The sequence below is a fragment of the Harpia harpyja genome, chromosome 14, assembly GCF_026419915.1.
Source record: "Harpia harpyja isolate bHarHar1 chromosome 14, bHarHar1 primary haplotype, whole genome shotgun sequence".
Classification (NCBI taxonomy): domain Eukaryota; kingdom Metazoa; phylum Chordata; class Aves; order Accipitriformes; family Accipitridae; genus Harpia; species Harpia harpyja.
The window spans coordinates 28,805,709-28,831,962 of record NC_068953.1 but is presented as its reverse complement, the minus strand read 5'-3'; the positions used below and the strand labels follow the sequence as shown (position 1 = coordinate 28,831,962).

The 26,254-nt window shown below is 40.5% G+C and overlaps 1 protein-coding gene across 1 annotated transcript; it reads left to right on the top strand.

The window, feature by feature from the left end:
- The first annotated feature begins 2,261 nt into the window (after window positions 1–2,261).
- On the top strand, window positions 2,262–25,274 carry GLDN (gliomedin). Its single transcript, XM_052808527.1, has 10 exons — window positions 2,262–2,660; window positions 7,285–7,336; window positions 9,662–9,679; window positions 10,855–10,962; window positions 13,173–13,319; window positions 14,284–14,409; window positions 19,516–19,596; window positions 19,678–19,803; window positions 20,555–20,705; window positions 24,054–25,274. The coding sequence occupies exons 1-10, from the start codon at window positions 2,289–2,291 to the stop codon at window positions 24,508–24,510; spliced, it is 1,638 nt and encodes a 545-aa protein (XP_052664487.1). The 5' UTR covers window positions 2,262–2,288; the 3' UTR covers window positions 24,511–25,274.
- Window positions 25,275–26,254: the final 980 nt, after the last annotated feature.

Genomic DNA, 26,254 nt, shown 5'->3' with positions numbered 1-26,254 from the left:
AGATTCTTTTTTTGATGAACATTTCATTGGAGGCTAGTAATGGGAATATAAACAGAATCAGATAATGAAGTTGCAGTTCTGTCAGTATTTGGTGCATTTTTTTTTTTAATAGCCAAATTAAGTTTTAAATAGTGTACTGGTTTGTGAGAATGCTAAGTGAGGCATTAGATTCCTGATCTTGTTTTGTAAAATACAGAAATCTGAAAAACTTACTGTGATATGGCAGAAGTTGAACAGAACAGATCTGAGAAAGTGTAACTGGTTCCGAGACCATAAGGTAGGAAGTATTTGCACAATACAGTGAAACTTTTTTTTTTTCCAAATCTGTCTGCCGTACAGGGTGAAAAAGGCATTTTGTATATATTTGCAATATGTATGAGCTACCGAATAGATCCCCGTGATCCTGTATTACCGCACACATGAGAGTAGACTTTTAAGATATGCAGTGATGGTACAGGACACCTGTTCAGAGTTTTGAGAAAGAGATTAGCGTTGTCGGAGCGAGTCCAGAGGAGGGCCACAGAAATGATCAGAGGGATGGAACGCCTCTCCTGTGAGGAAGGGCTGAGAGAGTTGGGGTTGTTCAGCCTACAGAAGAGAAGGCTCTGGGGAGACCTTATAGCAGCCTTCCAGTACCTAAAGGGGGCTTATGAGAAAGATGGGAACAGAGTTTTTAGCAGGGCCTGTAGCGATAGGACAAGGGCTAATGGTTTTAACTAAAAGAGGGTAGATTCAGACTAGATACAAGGAAGAGGGTGGTGAAACACTGGAACAACTTGCCCAGAGAGGTGGTAGATGCCCCAACCCTGGAAACACCCAAGGTCAGGCTGGACACAGTTCTGAGCAACCTGGTCTAGTTGAAGATGTGCCTGCCCGTGGCAGGGGGGGTTGGACTAGGTGGCCTTTAAAGGTCCCTTCCAACCCAAACCATTCTGTGATTCTATGCTGGTGAGCCCCTTTGGATGTATGACGATTTTCTTCCGTCTCCTCTGTCGTTATGGGAAGAGATGGAATGCTTTTTGTTCCCTCTAATTTCACCCTGCTCTACCTAAACCCATCATGACTGTTTCAGAAGGAAAGAGTCTCCAATGCGATGCCTGAGGACACCAATGCTTTGCAGTTTTTTATTTCGGAGAGATGAGAACTTTGATATGACGGAGTTGTTTTCCTGTCTTGGCTTCTCTCCTGTGTTTAACTGACTGCAGCAGAACTGCGTGTGTTAAATTCAAATTTGACTTGACCTAATAGTTCACCCTACAGTGCAGTGTGGGATTAGCATGAATTGCAGGTCAATGGCATAGTTAGAAAAGAGACAAAATGGTGTACCTGAACAGTTGCAGAGATCTGCAGAGAACTGTCACTTTGCCAGAGTTAGGCTCAAGAACCCTCTCTTGTAGGAAACTTGGCATTCAAAAGCTGTGACTTTCTTGAGGTGGATTCGAAGCAGTAGCAGTGTAAGAAAGCATGACTGCTTTGCCTTTGAAATTAAAATGTCAGCTTTTAAAACTACTTTTCTAAAAAATGTTCTGAGTTTAGTCCCTTTTGTGTTCTTCACGAAGTCTTCATACGCGGTCAAATTCTGCTGTTCTTTACAATAGTGAAATCCCGCGTAATTCATGTTCTTATCTTCACTATGGATTAATTGGGTTGGCAGGAATAATTTGGGAGAAGTCTCTGCTTGAGCAGCTAAAGCGAGAGGTGAAGTGCTGCTAGCGAACGACGTACGATGCTCTTGAAACAGCGGAGTGCTCGTACGAGCTGCAGAACGGCAGCGTGTGCCTCGAGGAGGGATTTTTGCGGCGCGGTGCCGCGTACTGCTCGCACCGCAGCTTTGGGGAATGAAGTTCGGGAGAACCTCGCTCCCTGCACGAAGTCGCGCGCAATGCGGGTCGCTTACAAGCGCGCCGTGACGGCGGGCAGGGGCAGCCGCGGGCCGTCCCGGCCATTCCCCTCCGGAGCCGGCAAACGGCGGCTCCCCCGTCCCGCCCGGCTCCGCTGGCAGGGGGCGACGTGCCCCCGCCGCACCAAGGCCGGCTGGGGGAGCGGGGAGGCGGCGGGCCGGGCCGCCCGGGCCCCTGTGCTCGGCGGCGCTCGCTGCCCTCGCCCCCGGCCCCCGCCTCGCCTCTGCCCGCGCCCCGCTCCGCGCCCCGGCGGCTCCCGGCCCGCCGCCACTCCCCTCCGCCCCGCCGGCGTCCCGCGGCGCTCGGCGGGGCCGGGGGTTGGGGGGGGTGCAGGGGGCATAAATCCCTCCCCGCCGGCCCCGTCGGCAGCGCGGCCACCCCGCGGCGATGGAGGCGGCGGGCGGGCGGGCGCTGCCGTGCCTGCTGGCCGCCGTCGGGCTGCTCTCGGTGCTCAGCGCCGCCGGGACCCTCTTCCTGCTGGCGCAGTGGCGGCAGCTGGGCGCGGCGCTGCGGGAGCTGGAGGCGGCGCGGCCAGCCGCGGGCCCCGGCCCGCTGCGGGACCTGCCGGGCGGCCCCGGCCCGCTGCGGGACCTGCCGGGCGGCCCCGGCCCGCTGCGGGACCTGCCGGGCGGCCCCGGCCCCCTGCGGGACCTGCCGGGCGGCCGCAGCAAGCGGAGCCGCCGCGGGGAGCGCGCCCGCGGACACGTCTGCGCCGAGACCGAGGAGATGCTCATGATGATGACCTACTCCATGGTGCCGGTAGGGCGGAGGCGCCCGGCCCGGCGGGGCGGGGGCGGGCGCGGGGGCCGTGGGGGCGGGCGCCCGCCTGCGGCTGCCCTCCGTGGGGCCCTGCCCACGACAGGCGCCCGCCGGGGGACAGCCGAGCCGCGGCCTGTGCCGGCTTCGGGCCGAGGAGTCCGCTAGACCTGCGAGCCTGGCGTTGGCCTTTGCCTTGCCGGGGCTGGCCCGCTCCTCCTCCTCCTCCTCCTGCTGCTGGTGCTGCAGCAGGGGTCACGTCGTGCTAAACCACCCGCGTGATGCTTTGGGAGTGCAGTGCCTAAGAAACAGTAGCTGCCTACTGCCACCTGCATGGCCCGAGGTCGTGGAGTGGATGGATTGGGATTAAGCGGGTTAGGATTAAATTTTCAAAGCGACAGTGACCTAGGCGAATGGAGTGAGGTTGGTTGCAGGGAGCATGGATTTAACGACACTTCAAAACTGTGGTTGCAACAAAAAGCCAGCCTTCCGGTTTCCAAGGCTTCAGATTTTTAAATCTCTGCCCTGCTGCCAGAACCCTGTGTGTGTCTGGTGTTCAGCACCTCGACGGGAGGCACTGGACCAACTTTATCGTCCCATTTCTTTGAAACTGAAGGGGCCCTTTCAGTTAGCGTTAAAGTTAAGGTAGTACTTGATGGGCCAGAAGAGGAGAACCGTGTGTTCTTTCCCTGGCAAAACCACCCAGTGTTCTGCTCTTCAGTGGAAAAGATTATCCTTGCTCGGTAGGAGCTAGGTCGTGTAGTTGGGAAATTATACAGGTCATATAGTTGAAACATTTTGAATAGATTGAAAAAGCCGTTAAGTTCTGAGTCAGAAGAAATGCAAGAAAAATACCACTATTGAGGGAACCTTAGTGGAAATTCTGTCCCAGTAAGGATTGCGGGCCTAGGTCCACAAAAAAGCAGAAAAGGCTAACTCAAGCTCTTACTTATGTAACTAATGTTACTGGTTTAAAAAATTACTTACAGAAAATACCTTTTCTGTAATCTTCTGCTGGCGTTTTTGTTAATAAACCATTGCAATGATGATTTTACAGTGATAACATCTCCATTAATATTAGAGCTAATGAGATTGCAGAGCATAGGTGTTCGTAGCATAGAGTTCTGATTATGCAATTGTTTGGGGGATTAGAAGAAATAATGGTTACTTCTTTTTTTTAGCTTAGGCCATTTAAGTCCTTATGTTCTGAGTTGAGAATTTGCAGTACAAGACTTCTGCAATTTAAAGGATGTCTTTTTATTGAGAGGCAAAACTGAAAGATACTGGATATTCGATTCTAGTTTCCAATTCCATTTACCAAAGTAGCAACGTTTTTCACTGGACCCTGTGCATTTTACCAGAGTGTTTAATTTTCTGTAGTCTTAAAATCACATGGTTTTGTACCCAGACTGGTCTTAAAAATAACAGGAATAATGTACGTTTCAGCTCTTTGGCAATTCAGAAAAAAAATTAAACATTATTTTAGGTCAAAGTGGAAGGTAAAACATTATTTTTTTGGATCATAATTCTTAAGTTACTATTACTGAACAGGGTTATTTCAAATTCAAAAACTTAAATGACTTTCTAGAAACATATTAAAAAAAACTGGAAAAAACCAGTGTGTTTTCTTTAGGGTTTTTTTTTTTGGATCAGGTAATGTTAAAAAAATTGCTGCCCTAGTGAAACGTTTTTGTGTGCTGTATCTAAGCTTTTCATCAAAACATTTAGTCAAAACATTTTCCTGTTTCTTTTAAGAAATCATCTTTGTGTTTGGCAGCCACAGCTCATTTTGTTCCATCCGATCTGAATTGCTTCTTTGAGTCTAAGGGATCCACAAATAAAATTATCAGAGAAAAGATTCAGATCCTGATAGGGGTTGAACGCTGTTGATGCCATTTGCTGTTAGGTGTTCAGACTTCAATCGTTAGTGGCAGTTGGATGTCTAGATGATTTTGACAGTGGCAGTTAAATATGCTACTCCCCTGTCATTAGGTAGCACGTATGGATTAAATGACTTTTATTGCCCTCTCCGAATAGCACCGAGTGACACGGTGTATATTTTGACAGCATGCGGCAAGACTATTCACTTGTGCAGCTCCTCCATTTACATCACCACTGTGACTACTGCTGTGTGCGATGTGCTTCATTTAAATGTATGTATCCCACAGGGAGTCGCTTGGGAGGGTCGTGCCTTTTTGTTCTTACAAGATTTCCATAAAATATTTTTCATTCTGCCTGCTGCTCAGAAGTGTGTGTAACTGTGTGCAGACCCACTTGCTCAAGGGGAAAAAAGTCCTTAGAAAAATTTTCAGGCACCCCCCCCTCCCACTCCTGCATTTTTGTATTTTGTATCTAACTCCCACTAACGTAATATGAAGGCTTGAGTACTTCTGTGGCGTGAGACAAAGTTCCTTACAGCTGGTGAGATGATCCCTACTACGCTGGTGGGCCTTAGAATAGAAGTTCCAGCCTCTGTTGAATGTGGGGCCTGAATGGAGGTTTTGCCCGAGCGGCATCTCTCTTGTAGCGGAGGCACAGATTTCTGCAGATTGGTGCTGCAGGTATCAATAGCCTACTGCTCTACACAACTGCTGGTCGAGGGAGATCTGTTGTGGCCACTGTTGAAGAATCTTTGAAATAACTTTAGGCATCAAAAAAATCGTATTTTAGCTTTCATAACGCGAGTACGTTTTTGGTTCTGGGCCTTCTGTTTATTTATTTCTGTATTTATAAATATATGTATATTTATGTTGAAAGAGAATAAAAATAAGAAAATGGCAAATCTGCTGCTGTAGAGAGGCTGTTGAGAGGGTAATAGTCCAATAAGTTTGTGAGCAGTAAGTTTGAAAGTGAGATTTAAGACAGTGCAAGAGGTGGTGGCTTACGGATATGTAATTATCTGAGTAGTTGCTTCATAGTTTATGTTGTCTTTTTTTTTTTTTTCCACCTTTTCTTCAGGAGAAAACTAAGAGTTTAGCAATTAAATAAGATACTTTTATCTGTAGCTTTTCTTCATGGCAAAGGTGATGCTGGCTGACTGGATGACTGGTGTACTCATCTTTCATAGTTAAGCTAGAGGTTCTGTTGTAGGCTATTTGCTGTAACACGCTTACTTCTTGAGTGCCATGTTTTTTAGTTATCACCTGAATTGCACTGATTGGTAAAAATAATGGTGCTGAGATAATTGGAGGGCCCCCAAGCAAGTCGTAATCACTTCAGCAACCTCAACAAAACCATTTAGATTAAAACGCAGTTTGAATTAGCACGCACGTGGACAACGTGTATTGTACAAATTACAGGGTAGAAGCCAAGTGTTTTTGAGGGGTGTGAGGGGAAGAGAACAAGCAAATTCTGATATTCAAAACCAGTTAGCTCTTCTCAGCTAATTCAAATTGAGTCTAAAACTTCTAAATATCAGAGCTGATCCAGTACAGTCTGGAATCCAGTAAATTCTCAGTATGTATCTGACAGAATTGAAATCCATAGTCAAATGTAGTTTGATTTTGCAGCAAAAGAATACTTGCCATCAAAATAATTGTCCTTTATTTGAGTCTGTTAGATTTGTCACTTGAAGCTAATGATGCATTAATTTTAAAAATAAAGACTGACGACGGCAAATAACCGTGCTGGGATTAAACATCAGTCTGCCTTTCAGATTGACTTGCACTTGTTTTTTCTGTCTTTTGGGACTAGTGCATTCCATTATTTGTAAGTGGAGTAATTGTACAAAGATGAATAAATGTGCAACTCTGGGTAAATAGTTCATAAATGATCATATATTGCACAGCCCTGAAATAACAATCTTTTTCTTTTCTGACTATGAACATTAGACTTTCCCATAAAGAGTTGAGGCACTTCAGTGCTCCTGTTCATAATACTCTTATTTCTGCTGGATGTTTTGTGAGTTGCAAAACATTTTAGAGTGTTGACTTTCAGCATGCAGGACATGTAATGTGAATTACATTTTGGCGCAGCCAAAACCCATGTATGTTGCAAAGATGACTTTTTAATTGATAAATTTTAGTCTATTGTAGATTAAAAGCATCTGTATGACTATCTCTTCCAGCTTGGTTTTTATAAAGTCTGTCATTGTTGGGATGAAGTATTTTGAAAGGATGAAGGTCCTTTCGAAATTTGCAGATCTTGGTCATTCCAAGATAAGAAATCGCTTACTTGGAACATAGGTTATCTTTCTCACTGGATATACTATGTTGGAAAAGTATCCATCAGTTGATACCAATATAAAATAAAATTGAATGTAATTTTTGTTGGCTTATGTTGGCTTTTAATACCTTCCACCAATAGAGTCAATGCATGGACAACCACACGTTTTTCAGTACTGTGTGAATTTTAATGCCTAGATGATGTATGGAGTTGTCTGCCCAATATTTCCTTCGTGTTTTCAGTAAGGTTTAAAATGAGGTATATTGAACAGATTTCTACAAGAGAATTGCTGCCCGAAGAGATGGGTGGTGTCACAATGTTAAGGTAGTTCTAAACAGTTTATTCTTACAAGCACAGAGGGGGCAGTTGTATCTTTGTTTTTGGAATTATTTCTGTAGGCAAAGCAAGCTAGATACTTTTATGGCATGCATCGTTTTCAACTTTACTTTCTTTGCAATATTAGGTCCGAGTGATGGTGGATTTATGTAACAGCACAAAAGGGATCTGCTTAACAGGTATGTTTATTGCCTTAAGCATTACACCTATGTTATCTTCTGGAATACAGAATTACAATGTTTTCAAAGAACTTGAGGTCAATGACTGTGTCAAAGAACTATGCTATTTACTGTATCAGAATTTACATATCAATTGGGTTATTTATTTTAAAAAAGATAATAGGTGCTACTTTGGGAGTTATCTATACCTCCTTACTATAAATGCTGGAATTTAAGGAGCTCAGTTGATGTTACATGGAGCTGTTTCTTTCCCATGTAATTTTCATAAGCAAATCTCATAGACTTAGTTGAGTTTTAGTCTTGGTATTTCTGTGTATGTCCCCATACTTCAAGGCTGACATGGGGTGAATATATTAGAGTGTAGAAACTGGATTCCATTGTTCGAACTGCGGTGGAGTAGCGGGACTTTGATGAGCAACGCGTTTGCCTCCCCTGCGTTGGACCACAGTAACAGGAGGTTGGGTTTCACGTGTTACCAGTGAGGAGTCTGAACGGCTGATGGCTGGGACAAAAGAAGATGTGAGAAGTTTCTATGTGATTTGGTGAAGAGAATGTCAGGTAGCAGCCAATTTAAGGGCTATGGTCCAGCTTCGAAGTCTGTAACAGATTGAGTCTTGTTCTTTTTGGAAATGAGAAGATCAGAAATAAGCCACTTTTATATGAAGTTAAGAAGATGCTTCACTTGCTGTCTGGTTTGTGTTTTCAAATGGCTGTAAGGTCCATTTGGCTCAACTGATTTCAACTTAAATGAGAATTACCAGAGTACACACAGATGTTAAATGCTACTTCCGAAATTGTAGATCAGTTCTGATTGCATCTGAGGCTGAACAGCAGACAACCTAAAAGTTTGCTTCTTTGGGCTCCAGACTTCTGAATTCATGCTACTTGGTGTCTTCTGCACCTTTTTGCTCTCTTGACACTATTAAATTTTGTCTCCATTACTGGCTTTCTCTGCTATAGGCCTCTGTGACGTTTGCTACTTTTCAAGCACCTCTCCTCTTTATCTTATGCTTATACAAGGATAATCAAGATCCTCAGTTTTTGAGATGAGGATGTAATTAAACGCATTAATGGACATAACATTGTAGGGTGGAAAAAAATGGTCATTTACTGGAAAATTGGCAGAAAGATGTTAACCGATGTTACTGCCTGTACTGATTAAAAGGGATAATTGCTGTAATGGTATTATAAAATGGTTTTCACTTTCCTCATAGTGCTTTCTAATTAATGCTGAAAATTGTCGTCTTTAGGGAAATCTAGTAATTACTGTTACTTTCTGTTGTAGAGAATTTTGCTGAAACAAGACGGTACTTTGGCTGGATAAAAATGTTCACAGAACTAATTTGGTTCTTTAATTGCAACTACCACCTTTCTTTGTATTTTCCTAACTTGCTTTTCCCATCTGGTTTTTGTGGTGTGGTCTTTTTTTGGTTTTGGTTTGGTTTTTTTTTTTTTGGTTTGGGTTTTTTTTTAAATGTGTGCTGGGGATCACGTAAGATAAATCTTGTTCCAGAAACGTTTTCTGGTTTACTCTTGCCTGCTATGATTTCTTCCCATTAAGGCCCTGTACTTGAACTAAGTCAGAGAGAGTGAGACAGATTTTATTGTATTACATGTTGCTGAATAACTGAAGCCAGCCCAATTTCTAATACACCAACCAGGTTCTGTGGGGAGCTTGGTCTGGTCTGGAGAACAATTACATGGGAAAAGCCTGATTGTGATTTAGATGTAGTTAATAGGAATGACGCACCCCTCCCCCTCCTTTTTTTTTCCTTTCTATTGAAATAGTCTGAATTGTGAACTGCAATGAAATATCCATAAAACACGGAGAAGTGTAGCATGTATTTTTAATGTGTATTTTCAACAGGATTTTTAACTGTGATATTCATCAGTATTGTAAAGCTATTCTTCTTCTACTGTAACAGGATCTTGGAGAACACTTACATAAAGGAAATGTATTGATTGTTAGATGCCTTGCATCCTGGCGTTGTGAAGGCACCTAAGCCCCTGACAGTGAGATTACATTGTAGAGGTAGTTGTTTATCAAACCTTTATCAACTGAAATTTGCAAGAAGCAAAACATATGTGTATATCTAATTGCTTTTAAAGATACTCTTTCAGTAAGTCTGAGTTTCTGCTAATGCTCAAATAGTTATAATACAAAGCAGTTAAATCCATAGGTGTTAATTTTGAAATTTGAGGGGCTTTCCTCCCCTTTTACTGTTCTGATCTAATGCTAGTCAATTCAGTTTGGAATTGCTTTTTGATTTCTTGCTAGGTTAAACTCACCGTTTCTTCTTTTTTGTGTTCTTGTTCTTGTTGTAGGACCGCCGGGTCCCCCAGGTAAGATACTTGGACAATTGCAGTAACATTTTTGGGTAATTGAAACAGTTGCTGGTACAAAATGTTGACAGGTAGAAATGTATCTTTTACAGAACAGTCTTCCTTTGCTAATTAGAATGAGGGAGGGCTCAATGACTGCCTGCCTTTATGAGTTTTGTATTTAGGTCAACCCATGCCCCTTCTGAGAGGGGGGTGGGTTTAGACATTATACTTTTCTAGGGGAGGGAATAGAATAGTTTCATATTTGCTAAAACATATTTGATCAAAACCAGATAGAACTAAGAGTGTTTAAGTAGCATTCAGCTGAAGAGATGAATGTGTGTGTATATATATATATATACACCCCCCCCCCCAAGTAAACTGATGTTATAATTTCACACTAAAACCATCTCTTTAAAAAAATGTTGGTTACTGATTCCACCCTCCCACCTCCCCCATAACTTTTCTTCCTTTCTTATTTAATTCTCTCACTCTGTTCTCACTCCTGTGGTTGCTAGGCTATGTGAATGGTTACTTGCTTTTTTTCTGTGCTTCTTTAGCTGTGTGTCTGCTTAGAATAATTCTCTGTATCAGAAAACTATCAGGTACTTTTTGTTTGTGGGGGTTCAAATAGCGACGAAGAGGGAGTGATGTCTTCTCTATCAACCAGTTATGGTTTGGCACTACGGTATTCTGGACAAGTAGGTAAATGCTTTTCTTGTGTTAGATTAGCCTGGCCAATATCATAAGCAACACTAAAGCTGATGTGGCTTGTGGAAGACGTTATAGTCACTACCAAATTCAGAAACAGGATGGGTTCCACTGTGTTTGTCCTTGAGGTGGAATCCAAAAGGCTGATGTGTGTTGGCCTTAATGCAAAGTGGGTGCAGTATTCATTTCAGTCAGTTTTCTTATGCTAAGGCCAGGGCAAACAAGCTTGGTTTCACAGTTTTTGTTTGTTGTGGGTGGGTGTTTTTTGTTTGTATTGTTTGGTTTGGTTTGGCGGTGGGTTTTTTGTTGGTGTGTTTTAGGAGGGTACTCTGTTGGCATGGAGAACGTAATGGCCAAGTAGAGGAATTTGTATGTCTAAGAAAAAAAAAAAAACAAAAAACACACTATATGTAAATATAGTAGATTTAAGTATAAATTGCATTTAACAGTGAAAATTGAGTTATGCTGAATTTTGGTTTGTTCAGGGCCTCCTGGACTTGACGGACTGCCTGGCTACAATGGATCAGATGGAGTCCCAGGTATACCAGGACAAAAGGGAGAACCAGGAATAAATGGAAAAAGAGGAAAAATAGGTATTTTTTTGTTTTTTTAGTGGTTGCTTAAAAAAGAAATCCTTTCTTACTGTTACATTCAGATGTAGTTACTTTCAGACTTTTGTACAGGGAGAAGGGTTTCAGTGTTTACAAAGAAGTTGCACGTTACAGAATTTTGTAGCATTCATTGTCTTATACTAAGCTTTGGTAGATTACTTCGGACTTACTCCGCAGTGAGGAAGATGGTATACGTACACTACAGAATATTGCAAATTAAAGCTAGTGAATGCACTTAACTGCATCTTAGTATTCTGAACTTGCTAGCAAATACTGTTACTGTAAGAATATTTCCATTCCCTCAACCTGCCAACATAATGGCTCTTTGACTTCAGATGTGTTAAAAAAAGAAAGCCAGAGTTTGGGGGTGGAAGTTGTTACCACAGTTTTTGTTTCAGATTCATAATAACTATGGCAGGAGCAGTATATGTCCATATTTTTCTTCTTTTCTGTATTGTCCATTTAGGCTGGAAACTCTTGGAGCAGGAAACTTTTTTTTTTTAGTCTCCGGTAAACTTTGTTTCTAGGTCTCCAGGTACTATTTTGATGTAGCTGACACAGATAGAGCAGCTCTGCTAAATAGTCCATAGGCTGTGTGTAGCTCACAAGCAATTTTCCGTGCTGGTCAAGGAAACTATTTGGCCTAACTTACTGATTTCACCGTGACACGTTTCTGCTAAGAACAGAGAGAACCAGCAGCAGAAGTGGTGTCGTCTCTTAGCTGTCCAGCTCATCAGCACGTGAGGAAATGGGTCAGGGCAAAGGCTGACTATAGAGAACAGTAGTAGACCTGGCATGCTAGATTCAACAGATCGCTGCGCAGTAGCTGAAATGGCAGGGAGGCCGTTCCGGCGCTCAGAGCCTGTAAACTACTGTGAAGTTGTGGAGCAGTAATTGGTTCATCCCCTGACTTATCTGACGCACAATAGCTATGTGCCAGCACCGATGGATAATTGGTGCCTTCAGGGCAGAGTGAGAAAGCAGCGTGTTGTGTGTGGTAGGAGGGTAAGGAGAGAAAAGGGCATCAGAGTGGTAGAACTGAGAGGGGGTAGAGAAGAGGAAGGGTATGTCGATGAGCAGGCAGGCTGACGTTAACAGGCTGGTATTTATAGGGGCCCATTTATTCTCCTGGCTTTTGTACCTAGCCGTGCGGTCTTGCTGGCAGGTACAAGTGGAACAATTGTCTACTATGTCTTCAGACACTACATGGTCCGTCGCTTCAGTATCCTCAATGGATTTTTAAAAATGGAAATGAAAGTGAGAACCAGTCTTCAGAGAGTCAGGTGGCAACTGTGCCAAAGACATATTTCAGATTTCACCCCAAAACTGTAATTCTGTTTCTGATTTCACAAAATCTATTTAAATAGAAAAACCATAAGTGGAAAACCAAGCATTTTCTTCTCAAGTATTAACAAATGTAATTGATTTGAAACCTATGGCTGCAAGAACACTGATATTTCTATTTGTACAACTGTTACGTTTCTCTCTCCTAAAGCAAGAAAATACTAACTGCCACAAAAGTAGAGGGTGCAAGGATTTGGTGTGTCAGTTGTACAAACACGCCATTGTTTTCCTTATTGCAAAACTAAATCACACAGGACAAAGGAATACCTTCTTAAATATGTTACTTTACTAAATGATGAAGTGCAAAAAGTATGCGGACTGATCGTGCTTCTAACAAGTGTAGAGGGAGGGTTATAGTAGCCACATGAAAATGTTACTAGGTAGCTCTATGCTCTGTTGGGACAGTGGAAAATGTTAGAAGTGCAACGTGTGTTGTAATGTTAGTGCGTAATTAAGAAAAAAGTCTAGAGGAACCATGAAAATGTCCTCCTTTAATGCCTTACAAATGTGAAATAAATATTTTGCTTCACATCTTCCCTTAGTATTCCTACTTAACCAGAAACTCTCCAGCCAGTGTTAACGAGGCCCAGGTCTATATATTTCATGTTCAAAACTCAGAGATTGCTAGGTAAAGAATGTATTATTTGCGCCACATGGAGTGTACAGAGTTTCCCTTCATCATATTAGGTTACAAGGTTGTTTTGAAATCAGAACAAATTACAGCTACCTAGTTAAATACAGGTGAAAAAAACAACTAGAGTGAATATGTTTTCTATTAAAAAAAATGTATTGATCGATGCTTAATACTGGAGCAGTGTTCTTGGTACTGAAATGCTTTTTATTTCTAGGTGTGCCAGGACCAAAAGGTGACCAAGGACAGAAAGGAGAACCTGGAGAAATGGGTTTACCTGGCAAGGATGGTATGCCAGGAGTAAAAGGTGCAAGAGGAGCAAAGGGTGAAAAGGGGGATGCAAACAATGATGTGATATTAGAAGGTAGGAATAAGTGCTCTTAGGAGCTCTCTTGCAAGTGTACTTGACAGAAAAAGATGTACTCTGCTTCTGAAGCATGAATGTGATCTGCAAGAGTAGGACCAACCAGCATAACCATCTTATCCACAGTGAAGTCTGAGTATCACTCTGTCCGGGAGATTATGTTCTCTTTTTAATGCAAGTCTTCACAAAAACTTTTCTGCTTGGGCTTTGGGTTGAGGCGTGCATGAATTCCACCCTTTCCAGTACACTTCCAGACAGTTGACCTCCTCCTGCTCGCTCTTGCAGTGTAGTTTTATTTTTCTATTAGAAAATGAGGGGCAGATTTCCACTCCGGAATACATGAAGCAGCCACAAATATAAGCTGTGTAAAATTGTCGTACTGTAGCATCTGAAATTGAGGTCTCTCATGGTTTAACCCCAGCCAGCAATTAAGCACCACGCAGCCGCTCGCTCACTTCCCCCCACCCAGTGTGGGGAAACACACCCAGCCTTCTCGCTGGCTGGGCGTGAGAAGCTGAAATACCCTTGACTTAGTCTAAACACTACTTAGCAACAACTGAAAACATCAGGGTGTTATCAACATTCTTCTCATACTGAATCCAAAACATAACACCATGCCAGCTACTAGAAGGAAAATTAACTCTATCCCAGCTGAAACCAGGACAAGGTCTTAGGATACAGTAAGTAAAAGGTAACGGTGCTTTATAGCTCTCTAATGTGCCTGTAATCCAGACAGATAAATTGCATTGATGTCCTACAACTTGTGAAGTTCTGTATGGTTCATCTGCTACCAAACAGTATCCCAATGAGTTTATTGCGCCATATTTCTGTATACAGAAACCTCTTAAGAAGAGAGAGGCTGTTTTCGAGATCTCTCAAAGTCCATCATGTGGACACGTACAGTTCTCTGCAGATTGCCTGTTGCCTACGGGGCCTGTGACATTGTACTCTGTTTTGTACATAGGTTCAAAAGGGGAACCTGGACCCCCAGGGCCCCCTGGACCACCTGGACCCCCAGGGCCTCCAGGAAAACGTAAAGGTAAAGGCAAAGCACAGCTTCAGGAGAACATATACAGCAGCAAATGCACAGGTTAGTTCCCTCCAGTGCTCCTTTTGGTATTAGAAACAGGTTCAAGATTAAACCCATTACTCTAAGTCTCACAAAAACAGTAAGCATGTGTTCAGTTTTGCTGGCATCAGTAAAACTGCACAAACTTCAAGCTGAGCATGTGCTTAGATGTTTTGCTGAAATATAATTTGGATAAGGCAGCAAGCGATCTCCAGTGTCATATTAGTCTTTTAATCTAATGCTCAGGCAAAGTGTTTACACATGGTGTTTTCTGGTAGGTGGGGTATATTTGGAAAGTAAGAGAAATGCAGTTGAACTTTTTAGCTTTTAAATACTGAATTTTAATTTTACATGTAAATATAACACCTCTTAACCAGGCTGCATTTCTCTGTATTCTACAAAATGAAATTGCCTGGTCATTGGCAGAACTGAAGCAAGCTTGAACTAGCTAAGACTTTTAAAAGCTGGAGGAATACAAAAGGATTCTCTGAGGCTTTGTGTCTATTTGAATATGTAAGTTTTGGAGCAGGGTGATCTTGAGTTCTTTTCCGTTGTTGCTATTTATCGTTATTGTATCCCAAATGACAGGTGGATCATAAGTATCGTTTGTTTCCTTTACTGTAGCTGTGTTGGTGAGATATATGGCTAATTCTAATACTCGGAAAGGAAAAATTAAAAACATAGTAGATTCCCTTCAAACTGTGGCTGCAAATTGCACAGCAGATACTGTTAGAACCAAAATATCAGTATCCAGACTGCCAGGTCATAGACTGTACGCTGAAGTGTAGCAGCTGCTACGCATTTTTTTTTTTAAGTCACTGATTAGGGTGCTGACATAATTAAGAGTTTGCTATGAGATATCTCTGGCATGATTTTCAGGTGTGCTGGATACTAGTAAATCCTCTTGATTTTAACTTGATATTGTGGGTTGTTGAAAAATCGTGTCAGTGTTTCATGTCACAACTTCTATCAATGTTTTAGAAGATCTTTTTCTCAAATAGATTAAAATTGTGCCTCAGATACAATCCACGTGTGTCTGCGCATGTGCCCACGTGCATTTTTTAATGAGTAAAGCGCTGCCTCTGCTGCGTGGAGCACATATAGAGAAAGTTAGTTGGCAGGTATCTCCTCCAGCAGGTGACTGGTTGGAAATACTTGGCTGTCTTGAACAGTGTATTTTGTAAATATATTGACAGATACAGGGTACTGATCATATTTTTCCGTGCCTGAAGTTTATATGAATTTAAATATATTAATAATAGGTAAATACTTTGTGGAAGAAAGCGTTGGTGTCAATGTGATACCAAAGACTATATTAATATTCTAAAACCCTTCTATAGTAAATACATTTCTTACTGTATTTTTACAGATATATACCTTTATCATAGAAACATTTCATTTTAAACTGGATTTTTCAGATAGGCTTGTATTTCTTTTTGCATGTTTGAGTGGGAATAGCTTCTAAGAAGTTTACAGGGACATTGAGACTCTTTGACAGTATTTGCAAGTTTTGTAATCAACTTTATTTTCAACAACATTGAAAAGAAAATGTAGTCTCTGTGGTCTTTGATCTCTCTAATGCTCTAAACAATTCTGTTTGGAATTAGAAGTATTAAATGAGAGTTTGATTTTTCTAATGCTTTTCAGTGCCAGTTCAGGCACATGGGGTGGGGGGAGTGGGTGTGGCTGGGGAGGCTGGTGCTTGGAAATGAAGGATGTTCTTAATCGTTTTGTTGTGAAAATCAGCAGCCATGTGTTAAAAGTATTTCAGGATGGATGTATGAAGTTGCTGGACTTCTGAAAATTTTGGCCAAAAATGTTATCATCCATTCCTGAAAAGTCTCAGAAAAAATCTGTTTTGGAGACTTGCATTTCAAATCATTTCTACATATACTGGAAGAGGAGAGCCTTTTTTTTTGGCCAGTGCAGAATTAGCAGTAGAAGATGAGAGGAGCTGGTGATTTGGATGCTCAGGAACATGGGTTCTACAAACACTGTGGTATTGTGGTAACTGGAAAATTTTGGTTCAAGGTATTAGCTGATTATGGAAAGCAAAGAGAAGCTGGTGCAAGAACAGCATTGTATTACTAGCTTACTCCAGCTTGAGAATGGAAGCGAACTTTTGGTTTTGGATCTGGATACTGGATCTGGCTGTCCTTCTCCTTTACCCCTGGATGGTATTGCATTCAAGATGGTTGTGGCTTTCAGTGACTGTTGCTATCCTTACAGTTCTGGGATGAATTTTCCTCCCAGCTGAGATGCCTGTTTTCAGGGAGGTCAGAGTAATCCTATAAAAAAATAGGAAAGGATGTCTCAGTTACCAATCTTTCACGTTTCTGGAGAAGAGGAGAGTTATCTGTGAAAGTGTTTGGTAAACTGGGGTTTCTTCTGTAACTGGGAATGTGGTTTCTTGATAGGCATACTGTAAGGGAATAGCACAAGAACTTCATGCAGTTATTATCTGTGAAACAAGCAGAGCAATTTGTATGTCTCACCATTAATAGGGTGATATGTTTTTTTGTCACCATCATTCTGCATAGTTTGCTTAGATGAAAAATCTTTTTTAAATTATTATTATAAATGCTATTAACCAGTGAATATTTAATACGGGGTGGAACACATATCAATTTTTTCCACCTCTTATTTTTAATATAGCATGTCATTGTAATTGTAGTAGCATGTAAAAACCTAAATCAGGTGATTCTGGGTATTGAAGTATCAGAACAGAGCCCAAAGAGCCTCCTTACAATGGAAAGTAGATAGCTGGGACAGAAATCTCATCCTATTTGAAATTCAGAAATGCATGAACTATTGTACAGGATATAATTGGACCATTTACTCAGGTAGCCTCTTTTCAAGTGTTGAAACGGACTGAAGTGCTTTGGAGGATAAGCTATCTGATGGGTTTCTGATGGATTTTAAATCCCAGTGTGCAAATGGGAGTTATACTCAGATAACTCTGCAAAGATGAAATCTTCCTCAGTGAGCATTTACGTTTTGTGAGTCAGTAGGCTGTGAGGTCTTATTACCAAAATTCAAAGAATGAGACAGCTTTTGTAATTAAATATGCACATCCCTTTGAAGAAAAGAGAATACTCATGCTGATCTATAACTGTAATTAACTTATTACATAAGAATACAAGAATGGTTTCTTTAAATTAAATTTTGAATCAGGTAAAACTTTATTTCTTTAAGAGAAGAGAATCATTAGTTGGAAGCTCAGGTGTATTTGTTCTCAGTGGTACTGTTAGCTAATTCGAAAAGAAACAAAACATCCCTGCTCCGCACTCCCTCACTCCATCCTTCCCGTCCTCCCCAGACAGACCAAATCAATAGTTTTAATGTCTTGTAAACTCCATTAACTCTCAGCCAGAATATTTTATGATAGGAATCAGTAGGATATTTGTGTTTTTTTAATGGAAAGAAAGCAGTGAAAATTTCACGAGTCTCTCATTGAAAACTGTCTTTTTAATCTTAGTTGCTTTCTGTTTCATGCTGCTGGAAGTCCTCAGAGAGAACTGCAGGTATTCTCAAATGCAAATAGTGCACTCAGCTTCACTACAAACACTGACCTGGTCCTTGTCTATTCTATAGTCTTAGATAAACTCCTGTATAGGGAACTGCTCATTCAGTTAACTGTATCAGACTCAGCCCAAGGAAATTGACTTGCGCACTGCAACTTTTAATTTCGCTGAGTGGGTTCCTCTTTTTGAGATATTTTGACAATATTTTGAGACCAGAAGCTGGAAAGGGATCTCGAGGGATTGCTCGATTCTAGCCATAGGCATTCATCGTCCTGTGGTTGGATTGACTGTTTGTGCCTTGTTTTGGAGATACACTGTGATCGCTTACAAACTTTCAATGTCATATCACCAAATGTCCTAGATAAATGGGTGGGAGAAATACATGTTGTTCGTGCTCTGTCTTGGAGTATTTTCCTTCTGCATGAACAAAGAGAGGATATAACCTAAAGGAGAAAACAACAATGCAGTATAATCTGTCCTTTCTTTCCTGAATGTCACAGTACCTTTTCAGCATTACTTTATAGTTATTTCATATTTTTACTGTCTTTCTCATTTAAACTTCATCACAGCCCTGTAAATCCCAGAAATATATTGGAAGGCAACAACGAAAATGTACGTCCAAAAGAATTTGCATGTCAAGTAGTGTGAAACGTGTAAGGAGATGAAAGTTAAGAATGGAATTAGAAAACAAGGCAACAATGAAATTAGGGTATCTTCAGCAAAGAGCTGAGAACTGTTCTCTGTGGTTATTCACTCTAAGCAAACTGAAATGTGTTGCATTGTTTTAAAGGCAGAAGAGGTATCTGGCTTTATAGAAAAAAAAGTCCATAAATAATTTCATTCAGGCATTGTTTTAACAGTAAATGCTAGGAGAAAAAACAACCAGTTACTCTTTACATTGTTGAGGGATGGGGAAAAATGTTTCCAGGTGCTTGTTTCTAATGTGAACCATTTCTATGTGGGCAAGGAATATAGTGTATAATTTCCCTTAGTCTTTCATATTGTTTCTTTAATGGCATGGATGACTGACCTGCATTCTTACGCATTATGTGCTCAGTGTATCTGTTAGTACTTTATTACTGTCTCGGGCATTAACAGCACAAGCAAAACTCCCAGTGTTGCTTACAGAATACACCCCCTCTGCAGGTGTATGTAGATTTGGGCATGAAGCTTTTGAATTTAGCCATCACTCATTCCCAAGAAAGCATTTTTGGTATTACTGCTAAACCAGCCAGCTGCCAGCTATCTCAGTTGTCTGAAGTTACCTAAGGAAAGGGGCAACTCTGTCTTTCTAAGCAGCTACTCAGAAACTCACAGCTAAGGAATTAAATCTGTTGAGCAAAATTAGTTACTCCTCAAAGTTGACTGTCAGCCTGACAACATTAAGGAAACAAACCAGCCGGAACACTTAATTTCCTTGGTAGAAGTGAGAGCAAGTCTTTTTTTAATCTCATTTTTTGACCAGACCAACCTAAGCCTTTTCTCCCAGATGAAACAAAATCCCAGTTGTCATTCCTTTATTTTAATGCAGTCACTGATGTGCATATCTGTCATGTCAAATATAGAAAAATGACATGTTTTACCCTTTCTTTCTTAACTCTAGGTGAGACATGTGCTGTACCGAATGATGATACCCTGGCTGGAAAAGCTGAAGACAGAACCCCTGGTCCTTCAAAAAAAGCTGGTAACCTCCTACAGAGCGTGACTAACTGCAACTTACTGTTTTAATGTCACAGATAATGGACACGTGCTTTTTCTCTACTAGAATGTGTCATAACATCTGTAGGAAGTCCTGTTCACTTTGTTAGTGTGCAGCAAACGTTTGGAACCTGGATGCGGGAACCTGCAAATATAAGCGATGAAAGGATTTGGCTTACCATGCATTTTTCAGGTACACTAGTAGTAGTCACTGATCAAAAATCAGTTGTTATACTAACATTGGTTTCTTAATTCCTCCAATCTGAACTAATATTTCTAATCAAGTATGATGGATTTTTTTACCCACATCTTTTTCAGAATATTTTCCATATTACCTGTATAATACTTGACTATATGTATGGTTATAGACATTTGTGGTATTTTTAGACATTTTCAGAGTCAACATCAGATTTTGAAAATAGTTTGAGGATTTTAGAGGGTTTTTTTACCAATCCAAGTTTAAATACCTGTTGTTTCATGTCTTTTCATTCTTTTCTTTCAACAGTTTCCTATGGCTTTACTTGCCTAAATTGTAGCTAGGAGTTTTGCCTTTTCATTTGGCTAGGCATGAAGATGAATCAGATGCTGCATAAGCTACATTTTGTGCAGGAAAATTTCCAGGACCTAAGTGGAAAAAGGAAATATTTTCTGTATATTTATCAACTGTGTTCAGAATTAGGGCCCATCAGGTCTGTGGGAAGCAGGCCCTTGAACACCAATTCTACAGATTTTTTTTTGTTTGTTTGTCTCTGGATTATTTTATTTTTATTTTTCCAGCAAGTTGAATCACTATTGAAAACACAAATACAATTGTCTGTCAGATATTTGATTGAGACTGACTTTCAGTAGAGATTGAATTTTAGGATAGAGATTTCAAAATCAGATGAACCAAATGATAGTCCTTTTTTTTTTTTTTTTTCTTTCATGTTTTCACCTACGTTTAGGAAACTATATAAAAGAATATGAGAATTCCAATGCCTTGCTGAATGACAGTTACAGGATCATTAACATCACAGGATTCTTTTATGGATGTGGTCATGCAGTACAAAACAATCATCTGTACTATCAAAAGGGAGGAACCAATGTCATTCTGAAGTAAGTCAAACATAGTTGGCTTAAGGCAAGTGATGTTGTGGAAGGAGAAACAATGGGTTGGAATGACAGAGGTGAACCTCAGAAAAGCAGACCACTTTCTTTGTACTGTTTTAGGTTTCTTTTGAAAGAATGGAGGAATGGTTCAGAATTCTTTCCAGAACAGAACTACTAATTCTTTCCAATCTGGAACTAGAATGTGGGCCACTGGCCTTCCATCTGTCTGTGCAGATGCTGTGGGAGGAGAGGAACTGGGAAAGGTAGTCCAGGTCCATTACTCTGCTGTGACAGTCAGTTCTTTAAGCATTGTTCAGCTCTGTGTCTAAGTGGTTAACCTCAGTAGTTACTACGTGATAGGACAACTGGGCCTCCAGATTAACAAGATGCCATGTGCAGCGGTGACAACAGATTTTTCTTTTGGCTATCCTGGGGTCCAATGGGTTTCTATTATACATTACATTGCTGTGGGTGTTCTTGCACTTGGATTCTTTGCTGTGTTCATAATTGCAAGAAAGAAAGGGGAACTGATTAAGGAATTTGGGGGTCAGAAAAAAGTATTTGATTTAAATAAGCTGTGCATCTACCTGCATCAGAGTTAAGAATTGGTTCAGCTGCAGTTTGGGGGACGCAGATGAGCAGTTATATGATTGTAGCCCACTTGTGGAACTTGGCTTTCCAGCGCTTCTTGCTGGGTTGATGCACATGCTTTGCTCTCGGATAGCACTGTTCTTAGCTGGTAGGGCTTGAGTTAATGGTGCTAGTGCAGAGGAATGCACTAAGGCACCAGCTGAGGACATGGCGACCTGGTGAATTGCACGTTCCATTGTGGAGGAGTGGCTCCACTGTTTGATTTCCTCGTAATAAGAAGTTCCTACAACTCTCCCGATGTATCTCCCTGAATTGGAACTGGGAATTAATCTCTGTTTCTTCAGTTTCTACTGAGGACAGAGACAGACAATACAAATCAAAACCAAAATCTTGTCTTGTGGGGAGAGCCAAAGAAAGACAGTCCAAGGGCAAGTGAAAGATTGCATCTGCTTTCAAGTTCTCTTACATGACTCTGATGTTTGGGCCAAGAACATCACTATACTTTGATGTCTATTCCCAAGCAGGTGTGAGTGCCGCCTTCCCATATTCATTTGGATGCCAAGGAATGTGAGCAAGCTGCTTGGATTCTATAATATTTATTCTGCCAAAGACAAGCCCACTTTTTGGCAACCTCCTTTAAATATCTTCAGGGCTTTTTGTTTATACATCTGTAAAAGACCATCTCTGTCCAAGCGATACATAGTGGTAGGAGAGAGGTTCCTCACCTTTGCTTGGGTACTGCTAATTGGGAAATGCCTTGACATACAGATGAACGCAAGCTATTTGTGGAATTTTCAAAACCTCTCCGAAGTTGCTGAGAGATGGCCTTTCTGTTCAGTTATTCACTCTAAGATTATTTACCTTCAGCACAGATAGAATGAGGCACTATGAATTCTGTGACAGTGAAGTCCTTGATTTTGGGCTGCATAAAAGCTTCTGGGAGTTTTTGTATTGATTTAATGGAAAGAACAGGTGAGGACCTTGTTGGTTCAGTTTGCAAATGTTGAAAAAAATATTTAAAAGGAGTTTCCTGTCGTATTTGAAAGCTGGTAAGACTATGGTTTGTCTGACCTTTGGCAGGTTTTCTCATGATGGTCAGATCCCTGACATTGATTGCTTCGTCCTTTCTTCCTTTGCTTCATAACATGCTTTCCCACCTCTGTTGTTTTTGGTTGACTTCATTCATCTTAGCAATCAGAGAAGTGTTTGTAGCCTGAGTTCCCTGCGGTTGATGAAAATATTACACTATATCTTGTCATTTACCCCAAGGTGCCAGAAGATTAAGGGATTTCTGAAGCATTTGGAGTTCTAGGCTAGACTGTCCTTGACTGGGGGAGCGGAAGAGAACCTCACTTTTCTGCTCCCTTCAGGATTTTCACATAAAAGGGGAAAAGACAGGGTGTTCTGTGTTGCAGGTCTTGCATGTTCCTAATGAATCGTGAGATGCTTTTTATCTTGTTGGCTCTTTGTAGAAAAAAATCTGCATTTCTATGTGACTATTCCTGCTAAGGGCTGTCCTTCTAGCCCTTGTCCTTGCAGGATGTTATTTACAAATGTGAAGCAACTAACAAGATTAACCGGGTTGACACACATTATTTCTCAGAAATCTTCTCCAGCCTTGAAGCCTTTTTTATTGCACATACATGCTGCTGGAACATGGAGTTGCTGCAGACAATGAGTTTTACAAAAGCTGAGGGGAATCATCTAGTTAGTCATTCTTGACTTAGGATGATTTTTCCAGTACATCTCTTCCACAGAAAAATTATCCTTCTAGTCTTTTTCCTTCTATTGTAAGTTTCTGGATCTGAAATATTCCTGTCATTAAGCCTGTCTTTTAAGAAAATTTTTGTAACTGTAGGAGATTCCTGTATTGAGTAATGTTTCTCATCTATTTTAGGAATGGAGCTATACAGTTAGAAGTCAGGCAATGAAAAGTGCTTCGTTACAGAAGGCATTACTTAAAAGGATAAAGCATACTCTCTCTGCCTTTTCTGCTGAAGCACTGCATTATTCAGTGATTAAATGCTAACTGCAAATGTGTCTTGATAGCAGCTGATTACCCTCTTAAACTAGCAGAGGAACTCAATTTAGCCGCTCAATCCTGCTGTCCTCAGGTTATCATCCTAATAAGGAATTTCAAGGAATAAAAACAATTTTATGCATCAGAGATGAGACATTCAGGCTGTCCTGTTGGAGGCTAGCATGAGGTCAGAATTTTGGCTCTGCAAAAGTAGATTTTTTTATTCCTTTGATGTTCACTTGAGCAAATCACTGCATTATCTGAACTGTTTTCAAAAGACTAGGTGAACCTGCCCAGTATTCATGCTGGTTTGGTCAATCACATTTTCTCCCTTTAGTTTCCACTTAGTAGAAAGCAAACTTCTGTACAGACTTCATTTCACAAGTCTGGGCCTTCACCTGGTATCTAATCCTTTTTCATACCCGTTCCTTTTAGTTGCTTCTTTCATCCTAGTGATAATAGAGCTCATACACTAAATAAAGTGAAACTTACCAAAGTGAGTTCATGCTCTTGTGCAGCTTTTAGATTGGCTATTACTTTGGAATTTTCTCATAGTGTTTTGGAAGGTGCTTTGAGTGGAGTACTTACTTAATCTTAAAAGACATCAGAATGGTCCTTGAACTCATGTATTTTCAACAATGCTTCTATCAGTAATAACGCACTCTGAATTGATTCAACCAACAGTGTGTATAAAAACGAATTTTTAACATAACATACTGAATACTTACTTTATCTCATTTCAGACTTGGGCTTGATAAAGCATCACTGGGCACACTGCTAATTGAAAATGCCTTATATCATGGTCGTAACTACCTCTTTTCTAACTCGAAGACATATTTCAACGTAGCAGTGGATGAGAAGGGTCTTTGGATTATATATGCCTCAAGCACTGACGAAAATATAATAGTAGCACATATTGATGAAGAAACATTTTCAGTTGTTCGGCATATCAATACTACATATCCTAAGTCTAAGGCTGGTAACGCATTCATAGCATGTGGGATTATGTATGTGACTGATACTAAGGATATGACAGTAAGTTTTGCTTTTGATTTATTGAAAGAGAAGCAGATTGATGCAAGGTTTGAGTTACGGTCTTCACAGTCTGTTCTTGCTATGCTTTCATACAGTCTAAGAGATAAGAATTTGTATACATGGGAGAATGGGAGCTTAATGGTATACCCTGTACATTTTGGCTGATGAATATATTTTAAAATGTCATGTATGGGAGCCATGTTTGACTAAACAGATTATTTAAAGCTATATGATATATACATGGAGGTCTCTTCACTTGGTATAATTTTCTGTTCGCTGATGGTGGTTTGTGAGTGTGCATAAAAGGGAGATGAGGCGTCTTTGTATAAACACACTTCAATTATATAGGCCATTCTCATCTTTTTAAAAGAATAGCTGTTCAGTGTTGCAGCTGGCACACAGCACAGACTTGCTTTTGTTTTTCCCCTGTTATTCAGCTGATAATTATATCTAATGTACATTGATTATTCTGTGGTCATGTGCTCAGCGGAGACTATTTATAACTTTCAGTTGCAATCATCCTATCTGCAATCATTTTCTAGTCAGTGATTATGGTGTAGTATAAATGTCTAAATAACGAACTTTTGTGTACAAATACTTTTGTCACTTTCACTTAATACTTTTCACTGATTCTCTGTGAACTTTTTTTTGGACAAAGATATACAGCTGTTAAAATTAATGGGGATGGAAATAGTTGTTTAAATAGGAAAACAGCAGAAAGCTTCAAATTTGACAAGTTCAGTGAACTGTTACATAATCAAAAGCAAAATCCAGCCCAAGTACAAGGAAAATGGGAATAATGGCATTATTAAATATTGAATATACATGAAATTGTGTTTAGTAAATGGAGTGTGGGAAGAAAAGTAACGAGGTATTAAAATTGAAGAGAAGATGTAAAATTTATGATTAAAATTCCCTTTTTAACAGTGTTTGAGTTGCTTGTATTGCTGCAGACTCTTCTTTGCCCCTCACTGCCATGTAAACTATACCACTATAACTTGCTTATAACTATACTTAATTATAGTAAGGTATATTTCTAAAAAAATTTTTCCCTACATTCATCCATACAAATGAAATCATAAAATGAAGGGTATACGTTTTTGCTGCTATTCTTCAAAAAATAAAGTATCTGGAGCAGGAATGCATGTATTCATCATAATGCATAGTGACTTGACTTAATGTGTTGTTAATCTTAATTCAGAGATTGCCCATTCACATTCAAATTTTTGAGAGCTGGAGGTGAGAAATAATGGGAACTTTTTGATTTTTAATTTTGTTCTGGTATTTCAGATTTCTAAATTTAACATTGAAACACAAATCCCTACTGTTGCTTCATGTATCTATATTCAGAATCATGCTCTCAGAAAACCCCTGTCTGAATTTCTAAGCTGCCTGTGTATATTGGTAAAGTTCATGGAGCTCATCCAAATACTTAGAAGCAAAGTATCACTTAAACCCTGAACTGCACTGAGCTGTTTAATTACCTATGTGACATCCAGGCACCACCAAAGGGATTAATGAATTTGGGAACATCTATGCCAGCAGAACCTTGTCTAGCAAATGTGCTGGAAAAATACCTCTGTGGCAGCTAAGCTTCAGTGTGTGATACAGTGATGGTTGGGCCTGGGCTGCATCCTCTCTTCTCAGCATACTGGCTGGTTGCACTAAGGCCAGGATTCAGGCCTTGCATGCTAAGGGGAGAGATGCAGAGGGAAACAAAAAAAGCATAATTAATACTTTGAACTAGTATATACATCAAAACTCATATACCAAGAATTCTATCTATATCTATAAAGAGTGCAAAACTTCATTGTCCAGAGCTACGGTTTTGTGTATGTGGGCTTCTTTTGACTTTTGTGGCTTTCTTTTTTTTTGGTTGGTAAGTTTTTTCATGGTGTGTTTGTGTGGT